The sequence below is a fragment of the Microcaecilia unicolor genome, chromosome 11, assembly GCF_901765095.1.
Source record: "Microcaecilia unicolor chromosome 11, aMicUni1.1, whole genome shotgun sequence".
Lineage (NCBI taxonomy): Eukaryota > Metazoa > Chordata > Amphibia > Gymnophiona > Siphonopidae > Microcaecilia > Microcaecilia unicolor.
In genome coordinates, this window is record NC_044041.1 from 108980042 (window position 1) to 109007793 (window position 27752).

A 27752-nucleotide genomic window follows, 5' to 3' on the forward strand; every position below is an offset into this window, starting at 1 on the left:
TGACTTGACAGTGGAACCCCGGGGGCCGGAAGTGAGAGCGGGCAGCCAGGGCAGGCACAGGCAGGCATCTGAGGCTTAGTCGGGATGGAGTCGGCGTTGGAACAGCACCTGGAGGAGACGTGAGTGTGGGCTTCGTCTTTGGTCCTGGGGCAAGAGGGATATTCTTTAACGCTTGCTCATAGCTTGGCAACTGTTCGAACGTTTTACAGCTCTGACTCTGGGTGAATTCGGTGTTGATTTTCTCATTTCTTGTTTTCATTAGCTCAGGATTTTCTTCACCCGTTGCACATCTCCTGTGTTATGTCAAGTTGTATTCCCCCTCCGCGTCTGTTTTATAGCCGCACCATAAGTGCAAACCCTTTCCCCACCCGCAGCTACGTGCTAGAGCGCTATAGAAATAAGTAGTAGTAGGTACAAAATCCCTTTTCTTGCTTTATAAGACTGTCCTTTCAGCCTCAGAGGTATGGATGTATTATTCCTCAATTGTAAACTACGAATGAAAATGGCTATCTAAGTCATTATTGTTATATTATTATTAAACAGAAGGTTCCTCAGGGATTAGATGGAGAGAGGACTGGTTCTGTTCAGTAGTTTCTCAGTAGTTTCTTAGCGAAGGGGCTGATAGGAAAACATAGTATAGCAGATAAGACTAGTTCTTTCACCAAGTCTGTCTATTTGTATCACACTTTCCTTAGCATCCGTACTAGATCGGCCCAGGACCTGTGGATTGTGTTCATCAACACGCAGATAAAGACAGTCCAAAGACTTGTGGTCTCTGCTGGACCTAGTATTTTGGGTGGGCCTAGAGTTAACTTGGATGGGCTTTCTCCCTCCACCCATAAATGTATAAAATACAGGTTTTTGTTTTTTACCTTCCCCTCAGACCCCATCCCACACATCCAACATCTCTTCCTCGCCCTCCCACCCCCACATCTCTTCCTCACCCCCACATCTCTTCGGCTCTCTTCCCAAGGAACGGCAACTCCTCTTCTCTCTCTCTCTGAACCCCTTCACCATCTCTTCTCCCAGTGTACCTTAGAGGCAGTCCCTGGTGGCTGTAGTGATTAATTTTTGCTGCCTGCACTAGTCCCGCAGGCTTCCCTCTGTTGCATCCCACCAGTGAGGAAACAAAGATTTTAAGTGATGTCAGCAAGGACAGGATGTGGCAGAGGGAAGCCAGTGTGGCCAATGTAGGCAGCAAAAATGAATTGCAGCCACTGAGGATGCCTCTAAGATACACCGGGGAGGGCATTCAAAGACGGGGAACAGATACCGGGCCACTGGTGGAGGAGAGGAAGAGAGAGGAGTGTGGTACCTTAATTGGGTGGGCCTGAGCCAAGAGTTTTGTTGCGGCCAATGTGCCTGAGGAAAGGCACAGATACAGTGAGCATAAAGGCATTGGCACAGCATGTGAAGCACTTCCGCAGTTGCAGGGGCCAAGTTGAAACTGTTTTCAGAAATACAAAAAAGAAATACAAAAAAACTCAAGACGAGGAACACGGGGAGGAATACCGGAGGAAACTGAAAGAAGCCAAGAGAGAGGTACGTCTGGCGAAAGCGGAAGAACAAATGGCTAGAAAGGTAAGGAGGGGTGACAAAAATTTCTTCAGGTATATTAGTGAAAGGAGAATGACTAAAAAAGGAATTGTGAGACTGAAAGATACTGCAAACCGCTATGTAGATAATGATGAAGAAAAGGCAAATTTGCTAAATAGATACTTTTGTTCTGTTTTTACTGAAGAAAATCCGGGAGAAGGACCACGATGGACTGGCAAAAGTTCATTTGAGAATGGAGTGGATATAGCACCGTTCACGGAAGAGAGTGTGTATCAACAACTAGAAAAACTAAAGGTGGACAAAGCCATGGGACCGGATGGGATCCACCCCAGGATATTGAGGGAGCTCAGAGAGGTTCTGGCGGGTCCTCTTAAAGATTTGTTTAATAAATCCTTAGAAATGGGAGAGGTTCCGAGGGATTGGAGAACGGCGGAGGTGGTCCCTCTTCACAAAAGTGGTGATAGGGAAGAAGCTGGAAACTACAGGCCGGTAAGCCTCACTTTGATTATTGGAAAAGTAATGGAAGCGATGCTGAAGGAAAGGATAGTGAATTTCCTGGAAGAAAATGAGTTGCAAGATCCGAGACAACATGGTTTTACCAAAGGGAAAACGTGCCAAACGAATCTCATTGAATTCTTTGATTGGGTGACCAGAGAATTGAACCGTGGACGTGCTATAGACGTGTAATCTACTTAGATTTCAGCAAGGCTTTTGACACGGTTCCCCACAGGAGGCTCTTAAACAAACTGGATGGGCTGAAGATAGGACCCAAAGTGGTGAACTGGATTAGGAACTGGTTGACGGATAGGTGCCAGAGGGTGGTGGTGAATGGAGTTTGCTCGGAGGAGGGAAAGGTGAGTAGTGGAGTGCCTCAGGGATCGGTGCTGGGGCCGATTCTGTTCAATATATTTGTGAGTGACATTGCTGAAGGGTTAGAAGGTAAAGTTTGCCTATTTGCGGATGATAGTAAGATTTGTAACACAGTGGACACCCCGGAGGGAGTGGAAAACATGAAAAAGGATCTGAAAAAGCTAGAAGAATGGTCTAAGGTTTGGCAATTAAAATTCAATGCGAAGAAATGCAAAGTGATGCACTTAGGGAGTAGAAATCCAAGAGAGGCGTATGTGTTAGGCGGTGAGAGTCTGCTAGGTACGGATGGGGAGAGGGATCTTGGGGTGATAGTATCTGAGGATCTGAAGGCGATGAAACAGTGTGACAAGGCGGTGACCGTAGCTAGAAGGTTACTAGGCTGTATAGAGAGGGGTGTGACCAGCAGAAGAAAAGAGGTGTTGATGCCCCTGTACAAGTCGTTGGTGAGGCCCCACCTGGAGTATTGTGTTCCGTTTTGGAGGCCGTATCTTGCTAAGGATGTAAAAAGAATTGAAGCGGTGCAAAGAAAAGCTACAAGGATGGTATGGGATTTGCGTTACAAGACGTATGAGGAGAGACTTGCGGACCTGAACATGTATACCCTGGAGGAAAGGAGGAACAGGGGTGATATGATACAGACGTTCAAATATTTGAAAGGTATTAATCCACAAACAAACCTTTTCCGGAGATGGGAAGGCGGTAGAACGAGAGGGCATGAAATGAGATTGAAGGGGGGCAGACTCAAGAAGAATGTCAGGAAGTATTTTTTTCACGGCGAGGGTGGTGGATGCTTGGAATGCCCTCCCGCGGGAGGTGGTGGAGATGAAAACGGTAACGGAATTCAAACATGCGTGGGATAAACATAAAGGGATCCTCAGGAGCTTAGCCTAGAATGGGTGGCAGAGCTGGTGGTTGGGAGGCGGGGCTAGTGCTGGGCAGACTTATACGGTCTGTGCTGGGGCTGGTGGTTGGGCGGCGGGACTAGTGCTGGGCAGACTTATACGGTCTGTGCCAGAGCCGGTGGTGGGAGGCAGGGATAGTGCTGGGCAGACTTATACGGTCTGTGCCAGAGCTGGTGGTTGGGAGGCGGGGTTGGTGGTTGGGAGGCGGGGATAGGGCTGGCCAGACTTATACGGTCTGTGCACTGAAGAGGACAGTACAAATAAAAAAAGTAGCACATATGAATTTTTCTTCTTGGGCAGACTGGATGGACCGTGCAGGTCTTTTTCTGCCGTCATCTACTATGTTACTATGTTTTTCTTATCACAGCCAACCTCCTGGATTGTGGGGTGGGGGAGGGAGCCCCATTGAGGCAAAAGTAGAACTGGAGAGGTTATTTCTCTGTCCAGTCTCATGGTTATTGTGTAGAAACTGCAAGAAAGGCTGCTATTCTTAATCATGATTTATTTACTGCCTTTTTGAAGGAATACACTCAAAGGCGGTGTACAATAAGAATAAATCAAACATGAGCAATAGTATACTACTTACAATGTCAACATAATGCGCAGTACAACATTTTAATTGACAGTGTAGGGTATAAGCAAAGATGGAACATATAGATAGATAAGAGAGTAAGAGTAGTTAGAAAGTAAGGTGACTAACTTAAAGAAAGTTGCACATGAGGTCAGAGAGATGGTTAAATATTATTTTGTCACAGAGCTATTCTATATCTTTGGTATGTGCAGTATTCCTGGATGAAGAGCCCACCATTCAGGCTATGGGTAAGAGCAACCTAAAATGCTAAGGTGGAATCAGCAGTTTCTGGAGATTTTGGCCATTCTATAGAACCAGAGTTGCCCTATTCCCCAGAATTATATGATTTCTTTATAAGGCGTTTCTCATGAAGCACTCGTAGTGAACCCAACGTTCGGAAGGCCTTCCTTCGCTTTCTTTGGAGGCAAGGGCACTTCCTGCATCAAGAATGAGTTGTTTCCATATGCTGATTGATTGGTATTCTCTTCAGTGAATTCAGTTGCAGTCTTGGACCATGGAGGATTACTCAGAACTAAAACAGACACCTTACCAGAGCAGCTAGAAGAAGGAGAACTTCCAGGGGAGGACAGAGATAATCCAATTTTTATTTGTCTTCTCAAGAGAGAAGCGCTCCCAGGTGTTAGCACCAAACTGTGCAATCTGCACCGCAGATGTGCTTTAAGATTTCAAAAGATTCTGGCATCAGCGTATCCCATAAGTTTTGTAGGTACCAGGAAATCTTCCATGTTTTTCTTCCATCCATAATTGCAGTCTGTTATCTCAGCAGAGTGGGAGATTCTGGAATCCAGCCATAGAGTGGGCAGATAAGCTTTACCCTCTTCTACCAGAACTAAATGAGTGCTGGTTAGGAAGTTGGAAACCTTAAATAATCATTTGAGGTAGAGGCCAGCTGAGTTTCTGTTACAGTGCCAAAACTGATCCAGAATCCTTTTTCTGCCCGGTTTTGGTTTGGGTCAAAAGGCTACCACCATGGCTTCAGTTTGGGCCAAAACTGACTGTGTGCTTTTGGTTGAAACTGAAAATATGTGCTTTGTCTTGTTTGTCTCTCTCCCCTCCCCTCTCCTCCAGACAGGAGTTGCCTTTCCACCCTGCCCACCTATAGGTGCCCCCTTTGGCTTATCTTACTATCCCTAGCGGACTATGGGTGTAGTCAGGGCAGGTGTGATCCCCAGTTGCTCCTGCCTGTGCTTGGTCTACTCTCAAAATGGCTGCCATGACCTCTAATAGCAATCTTACGAGACTGGCGCAAGAGGTCAGGGCAGCTGACATGGCGGCACCCAAAAATCACGCTTTCTTAGACTTAATGCCAGCGCATGAGTGGAGGCTGTGTTTGAGGCCGAAGTGATATGAATAGGAATGTCAGAGCGAAATCCTTCTTAAGAATTGCTTTGCTATGTTCCACAGGTCCTGTACTAGTATAGTAAGGATCTTAAGGAAGATACCTGTTAATTTTCTTTCTTTTGGTCCTACCTGAGCAGTCCAGAGGCTCTCCCAAGTTTGGCTACAGTAGTTAAGATATCTGTGTTGATACTGTGACAGTTTTCATTCCAAGTTAATAAATATAAGATTATCTTCTCATGATTTTCAAGGTTTAGCATAAATATTTAAACATTTTATTAATTCTACAAGTTGATGAGGAAAAAATGCTAATCTCCATTGATTTCTCATTCGGAATACTGAAAACAGGCTGCACAGTGCACTTAGAAGGTAGAGTTCAAAAGTCTTTAGTCTCTTTTTCCATCTGCTGGTTGATGCACAGAACCCAAAGGTCCTAGACTGTTTTGGAAGGTCTAAAGAAAATAAATTGACAGGTAAGCATAATTTCTCCTTCAAGGATATGTCCTAGCTGGCAGCCATAGAAGCTCAACCACTTGTAGGATATTACTGCTTATTGATGTTCATTTTTATTTTCCTCTTTGTTGGTTCTCTGCCATTCTGTATAGATGATTGTACAGAATACCTTACTTGATCCAACACCCAGTTTGCCCCCACCTCCTTACTATAACTTTGTAGTAATATAAATAGCTGATAAAGAGACTATTGCTGGACAGCCTTGTAGGTTCCCATGGCCTTATAGTAACATAGTAAAATGTGCTACTTTTTGTGTATACCATACCTTGATTTGTACCTGTCCTTTTCAGGGCACAGACCGTGTAAGTCTGCCCAGCACTATCCCCGCCTCCCACCACCGGTTCTGGCACTGACCGTATAAGTCTGCCCAGTACTATCCCCGCCTTCCACCACCGGCTCTGCCACCCAATCTCGGCTAAGCTCCTTAGGATCCATTGATGTAATGCACAAGACCAAAAATATTATACGAAAGGATAATGGATGATACTAGGAGGTAGAAGTCAATGGATTGTTATGAAGCAGTCTTTGGGAAGAGAAAGGTTTTTAGCCTCTTCCTGAAGCTACGGTAGCTGTTTTCTGTTCTGATGGCAATGGGTAGAGAGTTCCATATTTTAATTCCAAGCACAAAGAATAGAGAGCTGAAAATCTTCTGATTTCGAAATGTCTTTTGAAACAGTGACGCTAGCATCAGTTGTTCTTTCAGTCTGTTAGACTGGACCAAATATAGTGAAATGGTCTTAGTCAGTAGTTCATTGGACAGAACCTAGCCACATTTGGTTTGTGCTCTCATTTTCCACCCTTAGTTTTGGCTTTATCACCTCGCTCCCTCTACCGTAGAGGGCATGAAGGACGGTGTGAGGAAGTATCTAAGCAAACCCTAGTTCCCCTTAGGAGCACTCCCCTCACCATGCCACATTAAGAATATGTTAGCCTGCCTAACCAGGAGGCTGGGGCTCAGGCAGGGAGGAGTTAAACCTTTAGAGTGGAAGTAGAAGAAGGAGGCCTCAAGGAAGGAATCCTCCCAAGTATGTTTCAAGTTGGCTGCAGTCCTAGGAAGGGAAATAACTGGGAAGAGAGGAGCAGCCTCAAGCTTAGGTCTCCACAATCTATAAGTTAAAAAAAAACTGCAAATGTATAGTAGGAGGATTGCCTTGATTCATTAGTGAAGACAGGGTGTCCATCTGGAACCAGGCCTAGGTTTTATCCATGAGTGCTTTGGAACTTCTGTACACTGTGTTTGGGCTTCACTAGAAGCCAGCTCTAGTAAGACTTTTCCTATTGATTTGCAATAGACGTATTGGCATAATATTAAGCCTGTGAAGCAACAGGCTTCTGTAGATCTGAATACAGTAATAGACCTTTTCTGTTTATTTTACCCCTGTTTGGCTATGTTTGTTAAGGCTCCCAAAGCCTGGCTGCCACCCATGCTACCACAGGTGGATAATTTGCAAATTGGAGTTTCCTGACTGTGTTCCTGCCACTGTCAGCGAGTGTGTCATGAGACAAGAAGAATGTGACCCATCTATTCTGCTTCATCTTGATCCCAGAGGAATGCCACAGACCCCTGCTAAACCTTAAACTTCCCTTCACTGCCTTGCCACTAGCAGCTCTCTGTGCTTTTTCTATACTTTTTTGAGTTCTGCTACCAATTTTTCTCCACTACATCCATTGAGAGTCCATTCCTTTTGTCCACCAGCCTTTCCATGAAGAAGTATTGTCTGGTGTTTTAATTTAATTTTGGCGTTTATAGTCTGTTTAACCTTGAAGTTCTACCTCATAGAACTTCAAATGGTGACCGTTTGTTCGAGACAAGAAAGTATTTCTTCTTTGCTTGATTCATACCGTTGAAGAATTTTAATCTCTCTTTTATATTCCCATCTTTCCCTTCCTCTAGAGTATACATAAATAGGTTTTAATTTTTATCTTTTAGGTTTAGGTGCAGACCCTGCCTAAATCTGGTAGCCTTTCCCCTGGCCTATATTCCCAGATTTTTAGGATATCCATAATAAATATGCATGATCTAGGTTTGTTTGTATGCTACCTTCATTATATGCAGCTCTAACTCATGCGGATTCATTAGGGATGACCTGAAAATCTGACGTGTTTGTAGCCCTCCAAAACTGAACTTGTGCATGCGCTGTAGATAGTTTAAAGGTAGGTAAGTGAAATAGTATAGATCTATTACAAAAATCATATGACATTATATTTATAAACCTAGGAGAGATGGAGGGGATATTATAGAGACATTTAAATACCACGAATATAACCCAAAAAATATTCCCCCCCCCAAAAAAAAAAAAAAAACTACAAAATTGTATCTCAGTTTAAATTTGAGCTTCTCCCCCTCCTCAGTGAGGATGTGCAGATGCTCAAGGCCTCACACTGGTCGACGGTGATCCTTTTTTGCGTCGGCTGACCCAGAAGAGGAGGCAAAGAGAAGAAAACTATATACTATGGGGGAGGGAGGGAGGGATGCCCGGATACCTCAGGAGAAGGGGAGGAATTCCCAGATGCCGTAGGGGAGGGAGAGAAGGTGAGGCATGCTGGAATATAAACCCTTGGTTTATATTCATACTAGTAAAAAAGGCCCGTTTCAGACACAAATGAAACGGGCGCTAGCAAGGTTTTCCTCGGAGTGTGTATGTTTGGGAGAGTGACTGTGAGAGTGACTGTGAGAGTCAGAGTGAAAGTGTGAGTGTGTGAGAGAGAGAGTGTGTTTGTGAGAGAGTGTGTGCAAGTGTGTATGTGAGACACAGTGTGATAGAGAGTGTGTGTGTGTGTGCCCATCCATGCTCCTCTGTCCCCTGCCCCCTCCATTCATCCCTATCCAGCATTTTCCCTCTCTGCCTGAGGCCTGCCCTGCAATCCATATCCATCCATGCCCATCTGTCCCCTCCATTCATCCCTATCCAGCAATTCCCCTCTCCCTGAGTCCTGCCCTTCCAATCCATGCCCATCTATGCTCATCTGTCACCTGGCCCCTCCATTTTTCCCTATCCAGCATTTCCCCTCTCTGCCTGAGGCCTGCTCTGCAATCCATATCCATCCATGCCCATCTGTCCCCTCCATTCATCCCTTTCCAGCAATTCCCCTCTCCCTGAGTCCTGCCCTTCCAATCCATGCCCATCCATGCGCCTCTGTCACCTGGCCCCTCCATTTTTCCCTATCCAGCAATTGCCCTCTCTCCCTGAGGCCTGCCCTGCAATCCATTTCCATCCATGCCCATCTGTCCCCTCTATTCATCCCTATCCAGCAATTTCCCTCTCTCCCTGAGTCCTGCCCTCCCAATCATGCCCATCCATGCTCCTCTGTCCCCTGCCCCCTCCATTCATCCTTTTCCAGCAATTGCCCTCTCTTCCTGAGCCCTGCCATCCCAATCCATGCCCATCCATGCTCCTCTGTCCCCTGCCGCCTCCATTCATCCTTTTGCAGCAAGTCCCCTGTCTCCCTTTCATGACCCCCCCTTGCATCCATGCTCCTCTCTCTCCCATGTCCCAGCCTGGGCCGCCCTCTTCTTCCCCCCCCCCCCCCCCCCCCCCCCCCTTCGCATCCATGCTGTCGTTTCTCCCCTGCCCTCCCGCTCCCATTGTTGTTCTTTAGTGGCCACCCTCTTCTCTCCCCCCAACATGGTTGTTTTTTTTTTTTTTTTCTTGTTTTCAAATTTACCTCCGTGCCGGTTACGGCAGCGAAGCGTCAGGGAAGGAGGCGGCGCTCCCGACGTCTAGGTTTCCCTTCGCTGTGTTCCGCCTTCTTTTGACGTCATCCTTGACGTCAGAAGAAGGCGGAACACAGCGAAGGGAAGGCTAGACGTCGGGAGCGCCGCCTCCTTCCCTGACGCTTCGCTGCCGAGCGTTGCGATTGGTTGAGTGTCATTGCTCCGCCCTCGACGTCATCACGTTTGACGCGTGGGCGGGGCAGACAATGCGATCTCACCCCCTTCACTTTAGAATGTTGGCTAACAGAGGCTTCATTAGAACGTTGGAGGTGCGTTTTATATAGAGAGATATTCAAGTTAACATTTTTCCCCTGGGTGTGTTATCTTGATTTTTATTTGGATGGGATTATATTTGAGTATATAGGGTACCCGAACAGTACTATAGGTCATAAGATGCTCCACAGAGTAAACTCAGGAACAAGGTCAGGGATCTTTTTTTTTTTTTTTGGAAAGGGTGGTGGATGCCTGGAATGCCCTCCTGTGAAACAAGTAATGAAAGTAAAATAGTAATGAACTTCACAGTAGTGGATTAAGCATAGAGGACCCTCATTGTAAAAAGTGAAGAGATAGTGGAACTATGACCTAGTGGTACCACGTCAATGGGGGGCATCCTAGGGTTAACGTGTAGTTATAATAGTATATATATTAATAGCTATAGTATGAGTATATCGAAGTTTCAAGAAAAGTATTGAAATAACATGCATGGAATGGCCACGGTTAAAACACGAAATTTGATGACCATGGAAAGACTGAATTGTTAGAAAGTTTGATACTAACATATGGAGGAGGACATTGATGTTGGAATAAATGCTGGTCTTATAAGAATCAGAGGAAAACTACAAGGCCTGAAATGGAGATAATAGAGGCCAGTACATTAACTGATTCTAAAACATGCTTTTAATGGGTATAGAGCAGGGGGTTTTAACTCAGTCCTCGGGATACACTCAGCCAGTCATGTTTTTAGGATATCTGTAATGAATATGCATGAGAGAAATTTGCATGTACTACCTCCATCTCATGCACATTCATTGTGGGTGTCCTGAAAACCTGACTGGCTTGGTGTATTCTTCGGACTGAGTTGTGAACCTACTACTACTACTACTATTTAACATTTCTAAAGCGCTACCAGGGTTGCACAGTGCTGTACAATTAACAAAGAAGGACAGTCCCTTCTCAAAGGAGCTTACAATCTAAAGGACAAAAAGTGCAGTCAAATCAAGATTGAACCCTTGGTGTAGAAAAGGATGATGGGAATCAATACTTTTCTTTTAGTTTCTACATTATAGGATTATTATTAACACTATGCAAATGCATAATAACCTGATACAGTAGTATATCTCATGCATATTCATTAGGGTTATCTTGAAGACTCAACTGGCTTGAATAGAGATTTAAACTTTTGTAGTCCTTCTTTGATAATGTTCTATGAAAACTAGTAATATTTGCTTGTTAGTGTGCTTTCAATTTAACGTGCCTTAAAAAAGTAATGCTTGCTAAATCAGTTTTAACACGAGTTAATATGTGAATTACTATAGGTTAAATCAATTAAGGAATGTTAACTTCTTTTTTTTTTTTTTAAATTTGTAAAACTGTAAAAAAAAAAAAAAAAAAGTCTGAAAATTGGAAAAAAGCCCAAACAGACTGAAAACAAATCATAATTATTTGCCTGGTACACATCCCTAATGAATATAGCAACAAAGCCTCCTGCAATTTTTTTGTACCTATGAGTTTTTGACATTCTTACTTTTAGGTATTTCCCCGTTTCTTTTCTTGTCTCCTGCAGAATGAAGAATCCTTCTATCGTTGGTGTTTTATGCACTGATTCTCAGGGGCTGAATCTGGGCTGTGAGTGAGAGACCGTAAGATAATGTCACCTGATATAGAGAGAAGGGTATAATCTGATAGGATTGTAGAACACTCAAAGTGAAATCAACAACCTTTTTCCGGGGCTAACTCAATGGCTGTGCAGAGGACCTGGATTTGATTCCCAAATCAGGTTGTCTGCTTCCTGGGATGCTGCAGAGACATGGATCATACCTAGAGGCTGGATTCAGGGCCCATGATTGCAGGGTGCTGTAAGGAATTCTAGTGCAGGGTCTCTGGCTGAGTGCTGTTGCTATGAGGACTGGCCTAGGTGAGCTGTGAAGGGAGTATAAAATAGAGGGAAAATTCTGGGTAGAAGTGAATTTTAAAGATTTATAGTGCTGGATATCGGCTTTGATTCTAATTGAGCTGGAAGCTGCCTTCCCCTCCCACCAAAAAAGGTCTTTATGTGACTGACAACAAACTGTTGTATGGCCACCATTGATATTACCAACTTTACAGATGAAAGTGTATTTACAAGTATCTGAAAAAACTGTATAGATTATTGTTTTTACATTGCATGACCAACCATTGTAATGAGGAACTTAATTCACAAAATACTTTTTGTCAGCATAGCAAAAAAAAATATTTATTGAATAAGGGTTAATGTTACTTAAAATGCCTTTCATTCTTTTGGCCAGTATTGGAGGTTCATTATTACAAAGAGAATTGGGCTAGATCTTTTTTTTTTATGTATACATGAACAAAAATTGATTGACCAACAGGTTAATACAGACAGAAGCAAATCACAAAGGACCATAAATCTTATGTGCTTTAAAAATGTCCAGGATCTTGATTGACTGGCAGCAGTTATGGGCCCTTTTATTGTACAGCTGAATGCTTGGTGGTGATTTTTAACCACCAAAAAAAGTGGAAAACAAAGGCTCAACAAACAGGGGATACTTCAAAAATGATATATTGAACTTTAATACATATATGATAGAAAGATTACATGAAAAGAACTTGTATTGCTGTTACATAAGGCTCTTGCCGTTACATGAAAGACTCGACACAGCACTGTGTTTCAGCACTAAGGAGCACATTCTATATATGGCGCCTAGATTTCCATGTGGAAAACCCAAGTAACTTAATTGGCATAACAAGCCAGTCAGCGTTTAACAGCACTTAATAAGTAATAATGAGCACTAAGTGGCAGTTATCACAATTTATGCGCAGAAATCGCAAAGCGTATTCTATAAAGAACTGCTCCTAAATTTTAAAGCGCACAATTCAAAAAAAATGCTTGTAGTTTAAAAGGGGCCTGTTTGTGGGCATTCCAAAATTTCTGCACGTAATTACAGAATATGGGTCAGTGCGCCCAAATCTACATGTGCAGATTTACTCCAGGTTTTTAGTGATGTAAATGGGCACGCATAGATTTGCATGCTACAGTATTGACTAGGCGTATTCTATAAACCAATCCTAAATCTTATAGAGTACGCTTAGTTCCGCGTTGATTTTTTAGGTGCCTTATATAGAATCTGACCCTAAGTGCCTGCCTCATGAGTCTGCAAGATAAATATAAAATAATAAAATCCTACATAAATAAAACCTTGAGCGCAAATTAATGTAAGTAACATTTGCTTTGAGACTTTAAACATTTAAAAAACATGAATATACATTTCTCTAAAAAATGAATGAATAATAAATAAATAATAATGGGAAAAATGACCAGTAAGCAATGAGAAAACATATGTATAAAATAATGTAGAATAATAAAATTATGAATAACAAATATACTTCCTTGTCAACAACAGCAGATGAATCCATTAACTGATGGGGTTCTATCCGCTTACCAGCAGGTGGAGATAGAGAGCACTGAAAAACCACAGTGACCTTGGACAGCTAGTCCCCTTCTGCCTTCAGTATATCTCTTATCTCCCAGCAGGTGTGGATGTCGCTTGATCAGCTCCTGGAATTCTGCCTAGGGTGGATCCTATGCTTTGCCAGTAGAGCGGGGGTGTTGTGGCTGGTGGTGCCCACTTTGAAGGCATACTTGGTTTTGTTCCCTGTCCCTCGTTTGCTTCCTGCCTCCAACTTTCCTCACAGTGTGGAAAACAAAAAGCACGCTTTTACTGCGTGGCTGTTCTGAGGCTTTCTCCAGAGATTCTGGTTCTGTGCAGCTTGACCGGAGCTCGTTGACTCGGTCTTCTGAGGTGAGAGTGGTGTCCAGCTCCTCCGGGGAGGTTCCCGCGGACAGCGTTCTATGTGGGGTAAGTTTTGGCGTGAAACCGCCATTTTATTTCTATATTTCCGTCCGGTTGGATGATGGCTGCTGAAGGCGTTAAGCGCTGCTCCCGCTGTGGTAAACGCAGGTCGGCAGCGGGGCTTTGCAGTACGTGCTCCTTAGTCACTCCTGCTAGTAAGGGCATGGCGAGCGGCGATTCTTCCCGCTCGATGGAGCTGGCAGTGGGTGCCATTTTGGAAGGTTTCGTGACTCGGCCTTCGCGGTTGCGGAGGAGTCTGAGTGCAGGGGGACGTCTCGTTCTGAGGCTGCTAAAGGAGCTCCTTCCTGCGCTTCTCCTAATTCGGGGACGGAGGACCCGAGTGAGTTTTTCTCCCCTGAATTTTTGCTGCTCATGCATAAGGCCTTTATGTTAAAAAGGACTCTGCCGGAGGCGTCTGACACCGCGTTTCGGGCTGGATTCCCTCCAGGTTTTGATAGTCCATTGTTGGCTCCTGAGTTTCCTTCTTCCCCCGAACATTGGACTGACGCTAAACATAGCGAACATTCCCCGTCTGAGGGTGGCGCCTCTCCCTTTTCCCCCCCTCTGGTCAGGCTGTGGGGAGTCTGAGGAGTCTGGTAGGCCCTCATGGACGGATGATCCAGATGAGGGTTCCTGTTTGCCACAGGATTTAGATGATCCTAAAGCGGTGCGGATTTTCCACCGCGAAGGGCTGCTAGTGCTCATTTCTGACGCCTTGCAGGCCCTTTCTATTGAAGATCCGGCCGAGGGCGATGCCTCCTCTGTTTATCCTAGGATGGCTAGTACCAAGAAGCCTTCTCGGGCTTTTCCTGTGCATGACTCCATCCAAGAGCTTATTTCTGCTCAATGGTCTGTCCTTGATGGGCCTTTGAAGGTAGCCAGGGCTATGAGTCAGCTTTACCCTCTGAGTGAGGATCACTTGGCCCCTTTTCGGATGCCTAAAGTGGATGCGTTGGTCATGGCTGTGACTAAAAAGACCACTCTCCTGGTGGAGGGAGGGGTCGCTTTGAAAGACATGCAGGGCCGGCGGCTAGAATCCGCGTTGAAGCGGTCCTTTGAAATCTCGGGCCTTTCCTTAAGGGTGGCTATTTGCTGGTCCTATGCAACCCGTGCCTGTCTTTCCTGGTTACAGCAGGTGGTTGATCAGCCCGAGGGTGGTGCGTGTTCCCTCTCTGAGGTTGGCCCGCGTATGGAGTCTGCTCTGTCATTTTTGGCTGATGCCCTTTATGACCTGGTCCGAGCTTCGGCTATGCAGATGTCTGTGGCGGTTGCTGGCTGCCGCCTTCTTTGACTGCGGCATTGGGCGGCTGACATGGCCTCTAAGCAGCGGCTGGTGAGGCTTCCCTTTCAGGGCCTTCTGATATTTGGGGAGGAATTGGAGAAGATTGTTAAAGACCTAGGGGACTCTAAATCCCAATGGTTACCTGAGGATAGGCTGCGGCCTTCTTCCAAAAGTCCTGTTTTTCCCTCCTCTTCCAGGCCACGTTTCCGCGATGCTCGCAGGTTTCACCCGGGGCGCTCTGCTGGGTTTTCTCAATGTGCCCGTTTTCAGCAGAGGAACTCCTTTCACTCGGACAAACGTTCCGCAGTGGCCGGTCAACGGCCAGGAGTTCAGGGGCGTCTTCCACAATGATGGGACGCCGGTCCACTCGTCGATTCCTGCAGTAGGGGGTCGTCTTTCTCTTTTCATCGAGGAGTGGACCAAGATTACTTCAGATCAGTGGGTCCTGGACCTGATCAGAGAAGGCTATCGATTGGAATTCGGTGCCCCGGTGAGAGACGCTTTTTTGGAGTCTTGATGCGGCACTGCCATCAAACGGGCGGCGGTAGAGGAGACCTTGCTACACCTCGGAGCAGTGATGCCGGTGCCTCCCGCCAAATACGGCTGCGGTCGCTACTCCATTTATTTTGTGGTCCCTCGGAAAGGCGGGTATTTCAGACCGATCCTCGACTTACGAAGAGTCAACGAGGCCCTAAGAGTGCGACGCTTTCGCATGGAAACCCTGCGCTCCATCATTGCGGCGGTACAGCCAGGAGAGTTTCTCATGTCTCTGAACCTCAAGGAAGCTTATTTGCATATTCCTATTTGGCCTCTGCATCAGCAGTTTCTCCGGTTTGCGGTTTTGGGCCAACCTTTCCAGTTTCGGGCCTTGCCTTTCGGCCTAGCCACAGCTCCCCATACCTTTTCCAAGGTGGTGGTGGTGGTAGCTGCCTTTCTCAGGCGAGAGGGTATCAGAGTTCATCCGTATCTCGACGACTGGCTCATCAGGGCGGATTTAGCAGACGAGAGCCGACTCGCCACAACCAGAGCTATAACTGTTCTTCCGTCTCTGGGCTGGGTGATCAATTTGCCCAAAAGTCACCTGACCCCCTCTGTCTCTTGAGTATTTGGGGGTCCGGTTCGACACGGCCTCGGGGTTCGTCTTTCTCCCCGACCACAGGCGGTGCAAGCTTCAGAATCAGGTCCGTCTGCTCCTGCGGATGCCTCGGCTTGGGACTTTGTTCAGCTCCTGGGGTCAGTGACGGCCACCATGGAGGTGGTTCCCTGAGCGAGAGCTCACATGAGACCGCTGTAGATTGCTCTGCTTCAGCAATGGTCTACGATCTCCCAGGAGTACCACGCAGACTAACGTGGCTCCGTGCGGCCCGGCACAGTGTGGATTGGTGGCTCTCCGACATGGAATGCTGCTCGCGCTTCCTTCTTGGTGCCTGGTGATAACGGATGCCAGCCTTTCAGGCTAGGGAGCTCATTGCCAGGGAAGCTATGCTCAGGGTCAGTGGACACCCGTGGAAGTGGGATGGTCCATCAATCGCTTGGAACTGAGAGCGATATTTCAGGCTCTGCTGGCCTTCCACAAGACTCTGAAGGGGCTTCCTGTCCGGGTGCTGTCGGACAACACGACAGCAGTGGCATACATCAATCATCAGGGCGGCACTCAGTGCAGGGCCCTGGCCAAGGAGGCTGCTCAGATTTTCCACTGGGCCGAGCTCCACTTGGTTTTGCTGTCCACAGCTCACATAGCAGATCAGAGCAACGTGCAAGCCGATTTCCTTAGCAGACATCAAATCGACCCGGCGGAATCGGAACTGGGAGAAGAAGTTTTTCTTCAGATTTGTGCCAAATGGGGGACTCCCGGTTTGCATCTAATGGTGTCAAGTGCAAACGCCAGAGTCCCTCGCTTTTTCAGCAGAAGGAGAGATCCTCGCTCGGCGGGGTTGGATGCTTTGGCTCAACCCTGGCCCTCCGGCCTCCTATATGTGTTCCCTCCTTGGCCCTGGATAAGGCGAGTCCTTCTGAGGATTCGACTGCACCAAGCATTGGTGATCCTTGTCGCTCCGGATTGGCCAAGGCGTCCAAGGTACGCGGACCTTCGTCGGATGCTGGTGGAGGCTCCACTTCCGTTGCCTCTGGTGCTGAACCTGTTGGTTCAGGGGCCAGTGACTATGGAGGATCCCTGCTGATTTGGTCTTACGGCCTGGCTCTTGAGAGGGCGCAATTGAGAGACAAGGGCTACTCTAACAAGGTCATCTCCACTCTCTTGCAGGCCCACAAGCGGTCTACCTCTGCAGCTTATGCTCGGATCTGGTGCAAGTTTGAGGCGTGGTGTGCTTCCAAAGAGGTCACACCCGCGCGGGCTACAGTCTTGTCGGTCCTGGACTTTTTGCAGGACAGCTTACAAAAAGGCTTGGCTTACAATTCCTTCGGGTTCAAGTGGCAGCGTTGGCATGCTCCAAGGGAAAGTCTCTGGCTTGTCCCTTGCTGCTCATCCAGACATTGTCCGATTTATCAGAGGGGCGCTTCAGGCTCCGTCCTCCTGTGCGGTCACTGTGTCCGGCCTGGAACCTGGGGCTGGTGCTGCAGGCTCTTCAGCGTTTGCCCTTTGAGCCGCTTAGGCGAGCTTCTGAGAAGGATGTGACTCTCAAGACAGTCTTTTTGGTGGCCATGACATCGGCTAGACGCGAATCTGAGCTCCAGGTGCTTTCCTGTCGAGATCCTCTTCTGCAGTTCTCGGAGTCTGGGGTAACGGTACGTACAGTGCCTTCCTTCCTGCCTAAGGTGGTTATAGCGTTTCACCTGAACCAGCCCATTTTTCTACCCTCCTTCTCGAGGGAGGACTTTCCGGATTCCTTTGGGCAATTGCGTCTTTTGGATGTCCGCAGGGTCCTGTTGCAGTATCTTCAGATGTCAAATGACTTCAGGACTTTTGATTACCTTTTTGTATTGTTGACAGGTCCTCGTCGTGGGTGTTCCGCGTCTAAGGCCACTATAGCCCGTTGGCTCAGGGAAGTCATTTTTTCAGGATGGTCGCCGCCTGAAGCGTTCAAAGCGCATTCCACGAGAGTGATTTCCTCCTCGTGGGCTGAAACGGGTGTCCTTTCTCTTCAAGAGATATGTCGTGCAGCTGCTTGGGCTTCTCAGCTCTCGTTTGTACGGCATTACAGGCTGGATGTGGCAGAGAAGCAGGACGCGCATTTTGGGGCGCAGGTGCTTGCTCGCGGAGTAGCCTGTTTTTTTTTTTTGTTACATTTGTACCCCGCGCTTTCCCACTCATGGCAGGCTCAATGCGGCAGGCAATGGAGGGTTAAGTGACTTGCCCAGAGTCACAAGGAGCTGCCTGTGCCGGGAGTCGAACTCAGTTCCTCAGTTCCCCAGGACCAAAGTCCACCACCCTAACCACTAGGCCACTCCTCCTCCTCCCCTACTAGGGAGTGCTTTTGTACATCCCATCAGTTAATGGATTCATCTGCTGTTGATGACAAGGAAGGGAAAATTAGGTTCTTACCTTGGTAATTTTCTTTCCTTTAGTCGCAGCAGATGAATCCATGATCCCTCCCTCTCTGACTTTGTTTTTTTGGTTCAGATCCTTCATGCAGATATCGTATCGTATCAGGAGGAGTTGAAGATCAGTTCTCAGAGTTTCTACATGCAGTTCTGTTGCAGGAGGTCAAGAATGCCCCTCCTTTGTTGGTTATTGCTCCGGTTCTGGGGCGTTTGTTCACTGTGAGGAAAGTTTACATTATTTTACCTTTCTTTCTCACTCTGCTTTGGAAGCAGTGGCGTAGCCAGACAGCCGATTTAGGGTGGGCCCAAGGCCAAATTGGGTGGGCCAAAAATTTCATCTCCACTCCTCCCCCTACCTGTGCCCCCCCTCCAAAGTAAACAAAATACCTGTGCTGGCAGGGATCCTCCAAGTCCCGCCAGCTTAAGACTTCCTCCCTGCCGAAGAACCTTACCTCTTGGGTGGCCAGTGGCAGTGTCTGCGAGCCACAGCTGTCAGCCACTGGCTCTATCCTGTGCGTGCTCAATTTTTGCACACGTGCAAATCCTGCCTGCCCTTAATTCTTCTCCCCAGGCTCCACTTCGCTCCATCGCTCCCTGCATTCTTCTGCTCGCCTGTCACGCAGCGCTGCCATTCACACAGGCAGCTGCGCTCCCCTTTGCCGCGTCCATCCAGTCCTCTCTGATGCACTTCCTGTTAGGACCAGATGGACGTGGTAGGGGGGAGCGCAGGCAGCACTGCGTGACAGGCGAGAAGAATGCAGGGAGCGATGCAGCGAAGTGGAGCCTGGAGAGAAGAATTAAGGACAGGCAGGCTACGCTGAATGCTGCCTCCCGGACAGCCGTACCCGGCGGAGCCGCAGGAGAAAAGACAGCGAGAGAGTCAGTTAGCAAGGAAGTGGATGGGTGGGCCTGGAGGGAAAGTGGCTGGGCCTGGGCCTGTCCAGGCCCACCCATGGCTACGCCCCTGTTTGGAAGTTTCATTTACTGAAGGCAGAAGGGGGCTAGCCGTCCAAGGTCACTGTGGTTTTTCAGTGCTCTCTATCTCCACCTGCTGGTAGGCGGATACAACCCCATCAGTTAATGGATTCATCTGCTGTGACTAAAGGAAAGAAATTTCCAAGGTAAGAACCTAATTTTCCCTTGAATGTGTATGAGAGAGGCAATGGAACAGTTAATGTAAAAAAGAAGAAACTGACCTTTCGTAGATATAGTCCTATGTAAAACTGAACAGCTAAAAAAAAAGGGATATAACATGTTCTGTGTAAGTAAAAATACATAATGAAAATATTAAACAATAAAAGGAATGGAAAAGTGCACAACAAGACTTTAAAAAATATGAATAAACATACCTTTAAAAAGACCGTGCACAAAAAAGGGCACTTAGTTTATTTGTTGCATTTGTACCCCACATTTTCCCACCTATTTGCAGGCTCAATATGGCTTACATAGTACCGTCAAAGGCATTTGCCCAGTCGGTGGATAACAAATACAAAGTTGTATAGTGATCGTATGAGTTGAAACGATCCACAAATAACTCAGAGGGCACTATGAAATAACAAAAATAATAGTGTTAAACCTCAGAACAAGAAAATAGTGTGTGTAACAGTATTAAAGTTCAACACAGCATTTTTGAAGTATCCCTGTTTGTTGCGCCGCCTTCCATTTTCCACTTTTTTGGTGTTTTGCATTCATTACTTGGGACTCTTGTGTTCAGCTACCGTTTGGTGAGTTTTAACCTACATAGTCATAACATTATGCTGGAACATACTGGGTCAGTCTGAGAAGTTTTATAATATTAGACCATGTTAAACAATTCTAATTAGATAAGGAGGGCACTAATAGAATCTGTAGAACTACAATTCATATTTTTAACACAAGTAGGATTCTTGGGGTTTGAATACCATGTACTACATAACATAAGAGTAGCCATACTGGGTCAGACCAATGATCCATCTAGCTCAGGTATCCTGTGGCCAATCCAGGTTACAAGTACCTGGCAGAAACCCAAATAGTCCCAGGAGCCTTAAAATAGGCACACAGTTTCTTTAATCACACGCCTTTTTGGAACAGTCTTTGAAAATGACCCGACACAGGCCTTGTTTCGGCGCCACAAAGGTAGCAGGAACAGTGTGCAGCGATGTAAATTAACTCAACAGAAGTATTGGAAGTTATGTGCAGCGATGGTATATATTCCTCCGCACATATAGTAAAGTAGAAACACTCCTTTAATTTTGGGTCATTTTCAAAGATTGTTCCATAAAGGCGTATGATTAAAGAAACTGTGTCCCTATTTTTAAGGCTCCTGGTACTGTTTTTTGCTGATTGGTCCTTTGTTTGTACTTTGCTCCCTCTCTTTTCTGTACTACAGAAACCCAAATAGTAGCAAGATTCCTTGCTACCAATCCCAGGGCAAGCAGTGGCTTCCCCATCTGTTTGAACAATGTTTGAAGACCCATCTGTTTGAAACAATTTATGGCAAGAGCCAAAACACATAGAGTCCACACTCACTGATTATCAATGCATCATACATCCACTTCTAACCCTCATCCCCCGTAATTCCACATCACTCATACATTTACTCACAGGACTATGTACACCATATGTCTCTGTGTCTTAATACTGCCCTTTAAGCTTCCCATTGTCTCTTTCCAACGTTTCAATGTTGATGTCCCATTGTTATATTCTTAATGATACTTCGATGGTTTCACATAACTTGTACAATGTAACCCATAACCAAGTTGTAACAAATGTATTTCCATTATTCATATCTTATTGTAAGCCACACTGAGCCCGCAAAGAGGTGAGAAAATGTGGGATACAAATGCAATAAATAATAATAATGTCTATCTCGATATCAGAGTATGAACTTTTTCCTCCAGGAACTTGTCCAAACCCTTTTTAAACCCAGGTACACTGACTGCTGTTACTGTGGCAGTGAGTTCCAAAGATTAACTATTCATTGAGTAAAGAAAATATTTCCCTCTATTTGTTTTAAAAGTATCTCCATGTAACTTCATTGAGTGTCCCCTAGTCTTTGTACTTTTTCAAAAAGTAAAATCGATTCACTTCTACTCGTTCTACACCACTCAGGATTTTGTAGACCTTGATCATATCTCTCCTCAGCTGTCTCTTTTCCAAGCTGAAGAGCCTTAACCTCTTTAGCCTGTCCTCATATGAGAGGAGTTCTATCCCCTAATTTCTGATCTTAAAAATAAAATGTAATATTAGACAAAGGGAATCTGAGTAAACACCTAGCACAGTTTTTAAACTAATACTTTATTGAAGGAAAAAAATCTATCCAACACGCATATCGCCCATGTGAAAAGTAACTGCCCCCTCAGTTACTTATTCACCCTATTGACAAATTTAATTGATAATTGGATTTAGGTGATTGGACACTGCCAGGCTTGATTACAGCCAGCCCTGTTGAATCTAAACCTCACTATTGGGCTCATTTTCAAGTGCTTTGACAATACACTTCCGCATATTCAATCCTACCATGAGAGTGAAGTAGTCACCACAAAGTTTCTACAAAAACATTATGCCACAATCAATGGAAATTCCAGAATAGATGAGAAAAAAAAAGTTATTGCAATGTATCAATCTGGAAAGGGTTACAAAGCCATTTCTAAAGCTCTGGGACTCCACTGAACCACAATGAGAGCCATTATCTCCAAATGGAGAATTGGAACAGTGATGAATCTTCCCAGGAGTGACTGGCCAAACAAAATTTCTCATGGGGTGCAGCAACAACTCATCTGGGAAGTTGCAAAACTTCCCAGAAGAACATCAGGTCTCAACTAAAATCAGCGTTCATGACTCCACAATAAGAAAGAGACTAGGCAAAAATGGGATTCATGGGAGAGTAGCAAGGTGGAAACCACTGCTGTTGTAACATCAGTACTTGTCTCACATTTGCAAAAATGCACCTCAGTGGTCCCCAATCTTTTTGGGATAATGTTATTTGGACATACAAGTCAAAAGTGAGACTCTTTAGACAACACAGATCCCATTATGTCTGGCATAAAGCAGATAACAAAAGAGAGGGTCCAAGGGTACAGAAACAAGAACAGCAAAAAAAAAAAAAAGTATACAAGTACATTCAAGAGTAGGACAGTCAGAAAGTGGATTTTTTTTTTTTCGTTGTGTATATGCCTGTGTCAGGGGTCATTCGTAGTCCAGTCACTTGAGAACAGCCAAAGAAAAAAAAATCCTTTTTCAAAAATGACAAAGCTGGCAGTTTTTACTGCAAATTACTGTGCCAGTAAAACATTTGACTCTACAAGTGCTGACTGTTATTTTGGAGCAAGGATTTTTTTTCTTTGTAAAATTTGATATACCACCTTTCAGCAATTATTGAGGCAGTTTACAAAATAAAAACATGGTAATTTTCATAATAAAAACTATAGGGCCCTGTTTACTAAGGTGCATTAGCGTTTTTAACGCACCTACAATTAGTGCGCCTGCTAACCGTGTAGGCGCCTATAGTGATATTATAGGTGCATACACGGTTAATGTGCGTAAAAAATGCTAACACGGCTTAGTAAACAGGGCCCATACATCGCAAAAAAACAACAATACACGGGAGGACAAAATATCCATGACATGAAACAAAAGGAAGGATAGAAGTTACACAACAATAAAAATTGGTTACAGCGTTTGAACTGTGAAGCATATAGGTAGGAAGACAAAATATATACTCCCAGAAAAACTCTTTGCTCAGTACAGTGCCTCTCTGAATAACATATTTCCTCTATAAACCAAAATTTATACCACATACGCATAAAAACCTATGAATGTGTCTGAATTAAAGCAGTTCTGCAAAGAAGAGTGAGCTAAAATTCCTCAGCAGTGATGTAAAAGACTGGTTGCAATATTGCTGGTAAAGGTGGTGCAGCCAGTTATTAAGTTTAGGGAGCAGTTACTTTTTCATATGGGTGATATAGATGTTGGATAACTTTCTTCCTTAAATAAATGAAGCAATAATTTAAAAACTGTGTTGTGTTTACTCAGGTTCCCTTTGTCTAATATTACCTTTTTGTGTAAAGATCAGGAATCGTTCAGTGTGACATATATATACAATAATAGGAGAAATCATAAAGGGAGAGGAAACTTTTTTTTTTTTTTTTTTTCATATCACGGTATCTCAGGTCTTGGGCCCCTTTTGAATGAACATAAGTTGATCTCGGTAAATACAATGCTTCTGGGAGCCAAAATACTGGCGCGATCTTGGTAAATCTTTGTGTTGTAGGTCGTGGGAGCCTATCGGACGAACATGCTGGTGTGATCTCAGTTCTTGCTCAGCAGGCTGCCAAATTAACCGCTGACTCTACTGATGTTCCTGTTGTCTGTCTGGAATGTGACAGTGGGTAAGCATCATATTAGGAAATGGTATGTCACCTGTCAATAAGGTCACTTGTTAATAGATTTGATATTTTAAGATACAAGCCATCTACAGTATTACAGAGGCAACTCAATAATTTTCTCCTGCTTGTAAAATTCAAAGTTAAAATGACAGGAGATAGAGCAGTGGATCAAGACGACTTGATCCCCTTCTACTTGTGGGCTAATTAAGTGGAATTGTTGGCTAATTAGGTGGAATTGTTTTATAGATTATGGTATATTTTTAACTTCCTGAAATTTTTTATTTTTTTCCTTTTCCTGGTCAAAGTTTTCTTTGTTTATTCACAAATAAGACATAATAATACAAAAATATATAATACAAAATAATGACAGGAGAGCCTTGGGAATTTTCTGGCACTTGTCCTGACTTTAAAGAGAGACAGGTAGGATTAGAAGCCAGAATCTTTTGGGGCTGGCCTGGCGGCTCAGTGGCTACTGTGGGACCTGGGTTTGGTGCTTCTCAGTTCATCCACTCCCTGAGCCGGCTGAAAATGCCACAGAGACTGTATTTGGTGTCACAGTTAATGTGTAAAGGTGACAAATATGGGCTGCATTTAGAGCCTATGTTGTGGGGTTCTGGATGGAATTCTATTGGAAGGACACATAGAAAAGAGGGAAAAAATCTCATATAGCTGCAAGTTCCTTGCACCAAATCTCAGCCAGGTTTTGATTGAATAGAAAGTACAAAGGAAACTGGATCCCAAACTGTCCCCTCAAAGAAAAAAAAAATAATATTTTTTAAATTTTAAATTGTTTCATGATTACAGAAAATAAGTTTAAAAAAATAATTGAAAAGCTGTTCCCATACCTAGCGTACAGCCAAATAGTCAAGGTAATACTAACATAAACAAACAACCTCCATTATTGGAGAGACAGGATATCTAGAAGAAAGAAATTATACCATATATAGAAGAAAAAAAAAAGAGAAAATCCTTTAGAACTCCTAATCTATACTTATTACCTAAATCCACCCTACCTTTTTAAGACAAATTAGATTATTCCAGAATAATAACAGACTAATAAAAATTTGATCAACTAGTCAACTTTCCTTGTATCATCAATAAATACCTCCAGTTGGGTGGGTTCAAAGAAAAGAAAGTCATTCCCAGAATAGGTAATCAAACGTCTGTAAGAGAATCATAAAAAAGTAGCACCCACTGAATTGAACATGTCACTTCTGGGAAAAGCTAAAGTCTTTGGACACAAAAAGGTACTTCCTTTTTTTTTTATTTCCATTTTCCTCACACCTTTTTCAGTAGTAGCTCAAGGTGAGTTACATTCAAGTACACTTGTTTTCTCTGTCCCAAGAGGGCTCACAATCTAAGTTTGTACGTGAGGCAATGGAGGGTTAAATGACTTTCCCAAGATCACAAGGAGCAGCAGTGGGATTTGAACCGGCCACCTGTGGATTGCAAGACTGGTACTCTAGCCACTAGGCTGCTCCTCCACTCCTTATATTATATTCCTTATATTGAAAATAAGCTTTCAGGACATCATTTTTATCTTTTTTAGAAATAAATGAAACCAGAAAGCTTGCCGTATTAGGAAAAGTATATTGAGAAGTTTCCAAGAAAGCTGTGAGATCAGTGCTCTCAGCTTTTTCTAAAATATGAGGCCTTCCTCTATTCTATCAGTTTTCAGGATATTCCTAGACAAGATAATATAACTTTCAGATACCAATCTCTCGAGCAATAGAGAGCTTTAGTATATCAGAAAAATATTGCCAAAGCAAAATCGCTGGGGAAAGGAGATGAGTAATTGAAAAATTTAGCAATCCTAAATTCCTAGAATGAGTATTTTTACCATATATTCCAAATACATATGAAGCATCAGGCTATCCTTAATAGAGGATACCCAGTTAAATTAAGAGTTATAACTTGACTAATCTAATACAGAATTCCACTTTGCCTATCGATTTCATCTAATTTACCAACTGATGCCATGGAGAAGTCACACAACGGGGGAACAGTGCCTCTTGGAATGCCATCATTATGAGTAACAACATTCCAAATGTCCATTATAAAAATAACAGATTTTGCACTTCCTACTGGTTGGGTGAAAGAATCAGGAAATTTCACAGGAAGCAAAACAGGTGACCTTTGAACACCCAAATCTGAAGATGAGGTGTTCTGCACAGTAGATTCCTTCAAATAGGCCCAGGTTTTGTGACCAGTGGGTGGAGAGGAGCAATATTCCCTCCTGGACTTAAGGAGGGGCTGGTTCCAAGGAGGAGGCACTAGATAAATTCAACTCGCCAGATTTAATGACATGTTTATACATAGGCCCCATAATTTTAGGAGAGGAACATAAGCGTTGCCATACTGGGACAGACAGAAGGTCCATCAAGCACAGCATCCTGTTTCCAACAGTGGCTAGTCCAGGTTACAAGCACCTGGCAAGATCCCAAAACAAGAGCAGAAGAAGAGTGGGAACAGAATCAGGCTCTTCAAAAAAACAGACCAAAGGCATCTGTGTGACCACAACTTTGTAAAGGTTTACTTCTGAAGATATTTATTCATAAGGATTGCTTTAACACGTTTACCAAGACTCCTGAAGAAGGCACTTTCAGTGCTGAAACATGATACCGTGTTGAGCCATCCCTCAATAAATATTTTATATCTACATTGGACGCCTTTGGTCTGTTTTTTTTTTTTTTTTTTTTGAAGAGCCTGAATCTGTTCCCACTCTTCTACTTCTGTGACCGTTCTTGGGACATTGTTGTTCTTTCCACCATTGTGGTTGTGTTTTCAAGATCCCAAAACAAGCCATTTTATGCTACTTATCCTAGAAATAAGCAGTGGATTTTCCCCAAACCCATCTTAATAATGGCTTATGGACTTTTAGGAAGTTATCCAAACCTTTTTTTTAAACCCCGCTAAGCTAATTGCTTTTACCAAATTCCTAGTGGAGAATGAAGTGAAGCCAGGATGTTTTTCTGTGATAATCTTTACTACATGAAGTGAGCTCAGGGTATGGATTTTGCAGACTGATTATTCTGGAATGTTTGTTATGAAAAGCATAAATCTCCTTTTGTTTTTTCTTTATAGGAACATTATGATCCAAAAACATGATGGCATTACTGTGGCTGTTCACAAGATGGCATCATGACAGAATTCTGCTTTCCCCAAATGTAGACCTTGGGGTTCTTCCTCCAGTGTTTTCTGATCGATAAGAAAGTGCTTATACAATACGCTTTAAAAGGCTGAAGATGTGTATTAGTGCTTCTCTAGCAAAACAGCTTATCAAGGTAGTCAAAATTGTGCATACACAGATTTTTGAAGCACTTTCAATCTACCCTATTGAAAATTATCTTAACTTTCTCAGGTTCAAACCATTTTAATTAGGATGAGCTCCAGGATCATGGTTGACCTTTACATCAACTTTGAAGGTAATCGGTCCAATGGAATGAAAGTCATTGGGCCTCCAAATGGATGGATTGACTCAGCTACCATGTAGCTGCCTTTCAGATGCCTGTTAAAATGAGTTAGGAACAATGTGTAGGTTTGAGCTGCTTTTGTGTTTGCCTTCCATATTGTCCTGTACTTTGGAGTGAAATGTTGTTCCTTTCAAGAAAAACTGTTAGTGCTTGGATTTCAGGAGCAGCTGGAGTTGTATTTATGCAAATAAAATAATCTGGATTGTCATTCAGTAAGTTTGAAATAAGCAAGCTCAAATTTTCTGGAGGAGTTTTACTCAGAAACACTCAACTGTGTTTCTGCACCTTGTGTAACAAATCTTCATACCCCATAACAATGCTAACTACCAAGACCCAAACAGCAGTAATTGTTCCTTTGTAAAAGCAACACTTCAGATGTTACACTGGACCCTAGAAATACAATACACCCCCACTGAGAAAAAACAAGCCAGGCTGCTGCAAATATTTACACAGAGACTATCTTACCTTGGTCACACACATATAACATAGATAGACCCTTCACTAATACAGAATAAAGGACCAGAGATTAGAAGTAGAAACTCCAAAAAGCCAGAATCTGAAGCAGAAATGTAT

General features: G+C 44.2%; 1 protein-coding gene across 2 annotated transcripts; it reads left to right on the forward strand.

Moving 5' to 3' along the window:
* Positions 1-27406, forward strand: LAMTOR5 (late endosomal/lysosomal adaptor, MAPK and MTOR activator 5). 2 transcript variants are annotated; one of them, XM_030218992.1, is made up of 4 exons: positions 1-119; positions 11271-11332; positions 23592-23709; positions 26791-27406. In XM_030218992.1, the coding sequence occupies exons 1-4, from the start codon at positions 85-87 to the stop codon at positions 26849-26851; spliced, it is 276 nt and encodes a 91-aa protein (XP_030074852.1). In that variant the 5' UTR covers positions 1-84; the 3' UTR covers positions 26852-27406. The 2 variants fall into 2 exon arrangements, with proteins under 2 accessions (XP_030074852.1, XP_030074853.1); XM_030218993.1 differs by lacking the exon at positions 1-119 and adding an exon at positions 7874-7926.
* Positions 27407-27752: the final 346 nt, after the last annotated feature.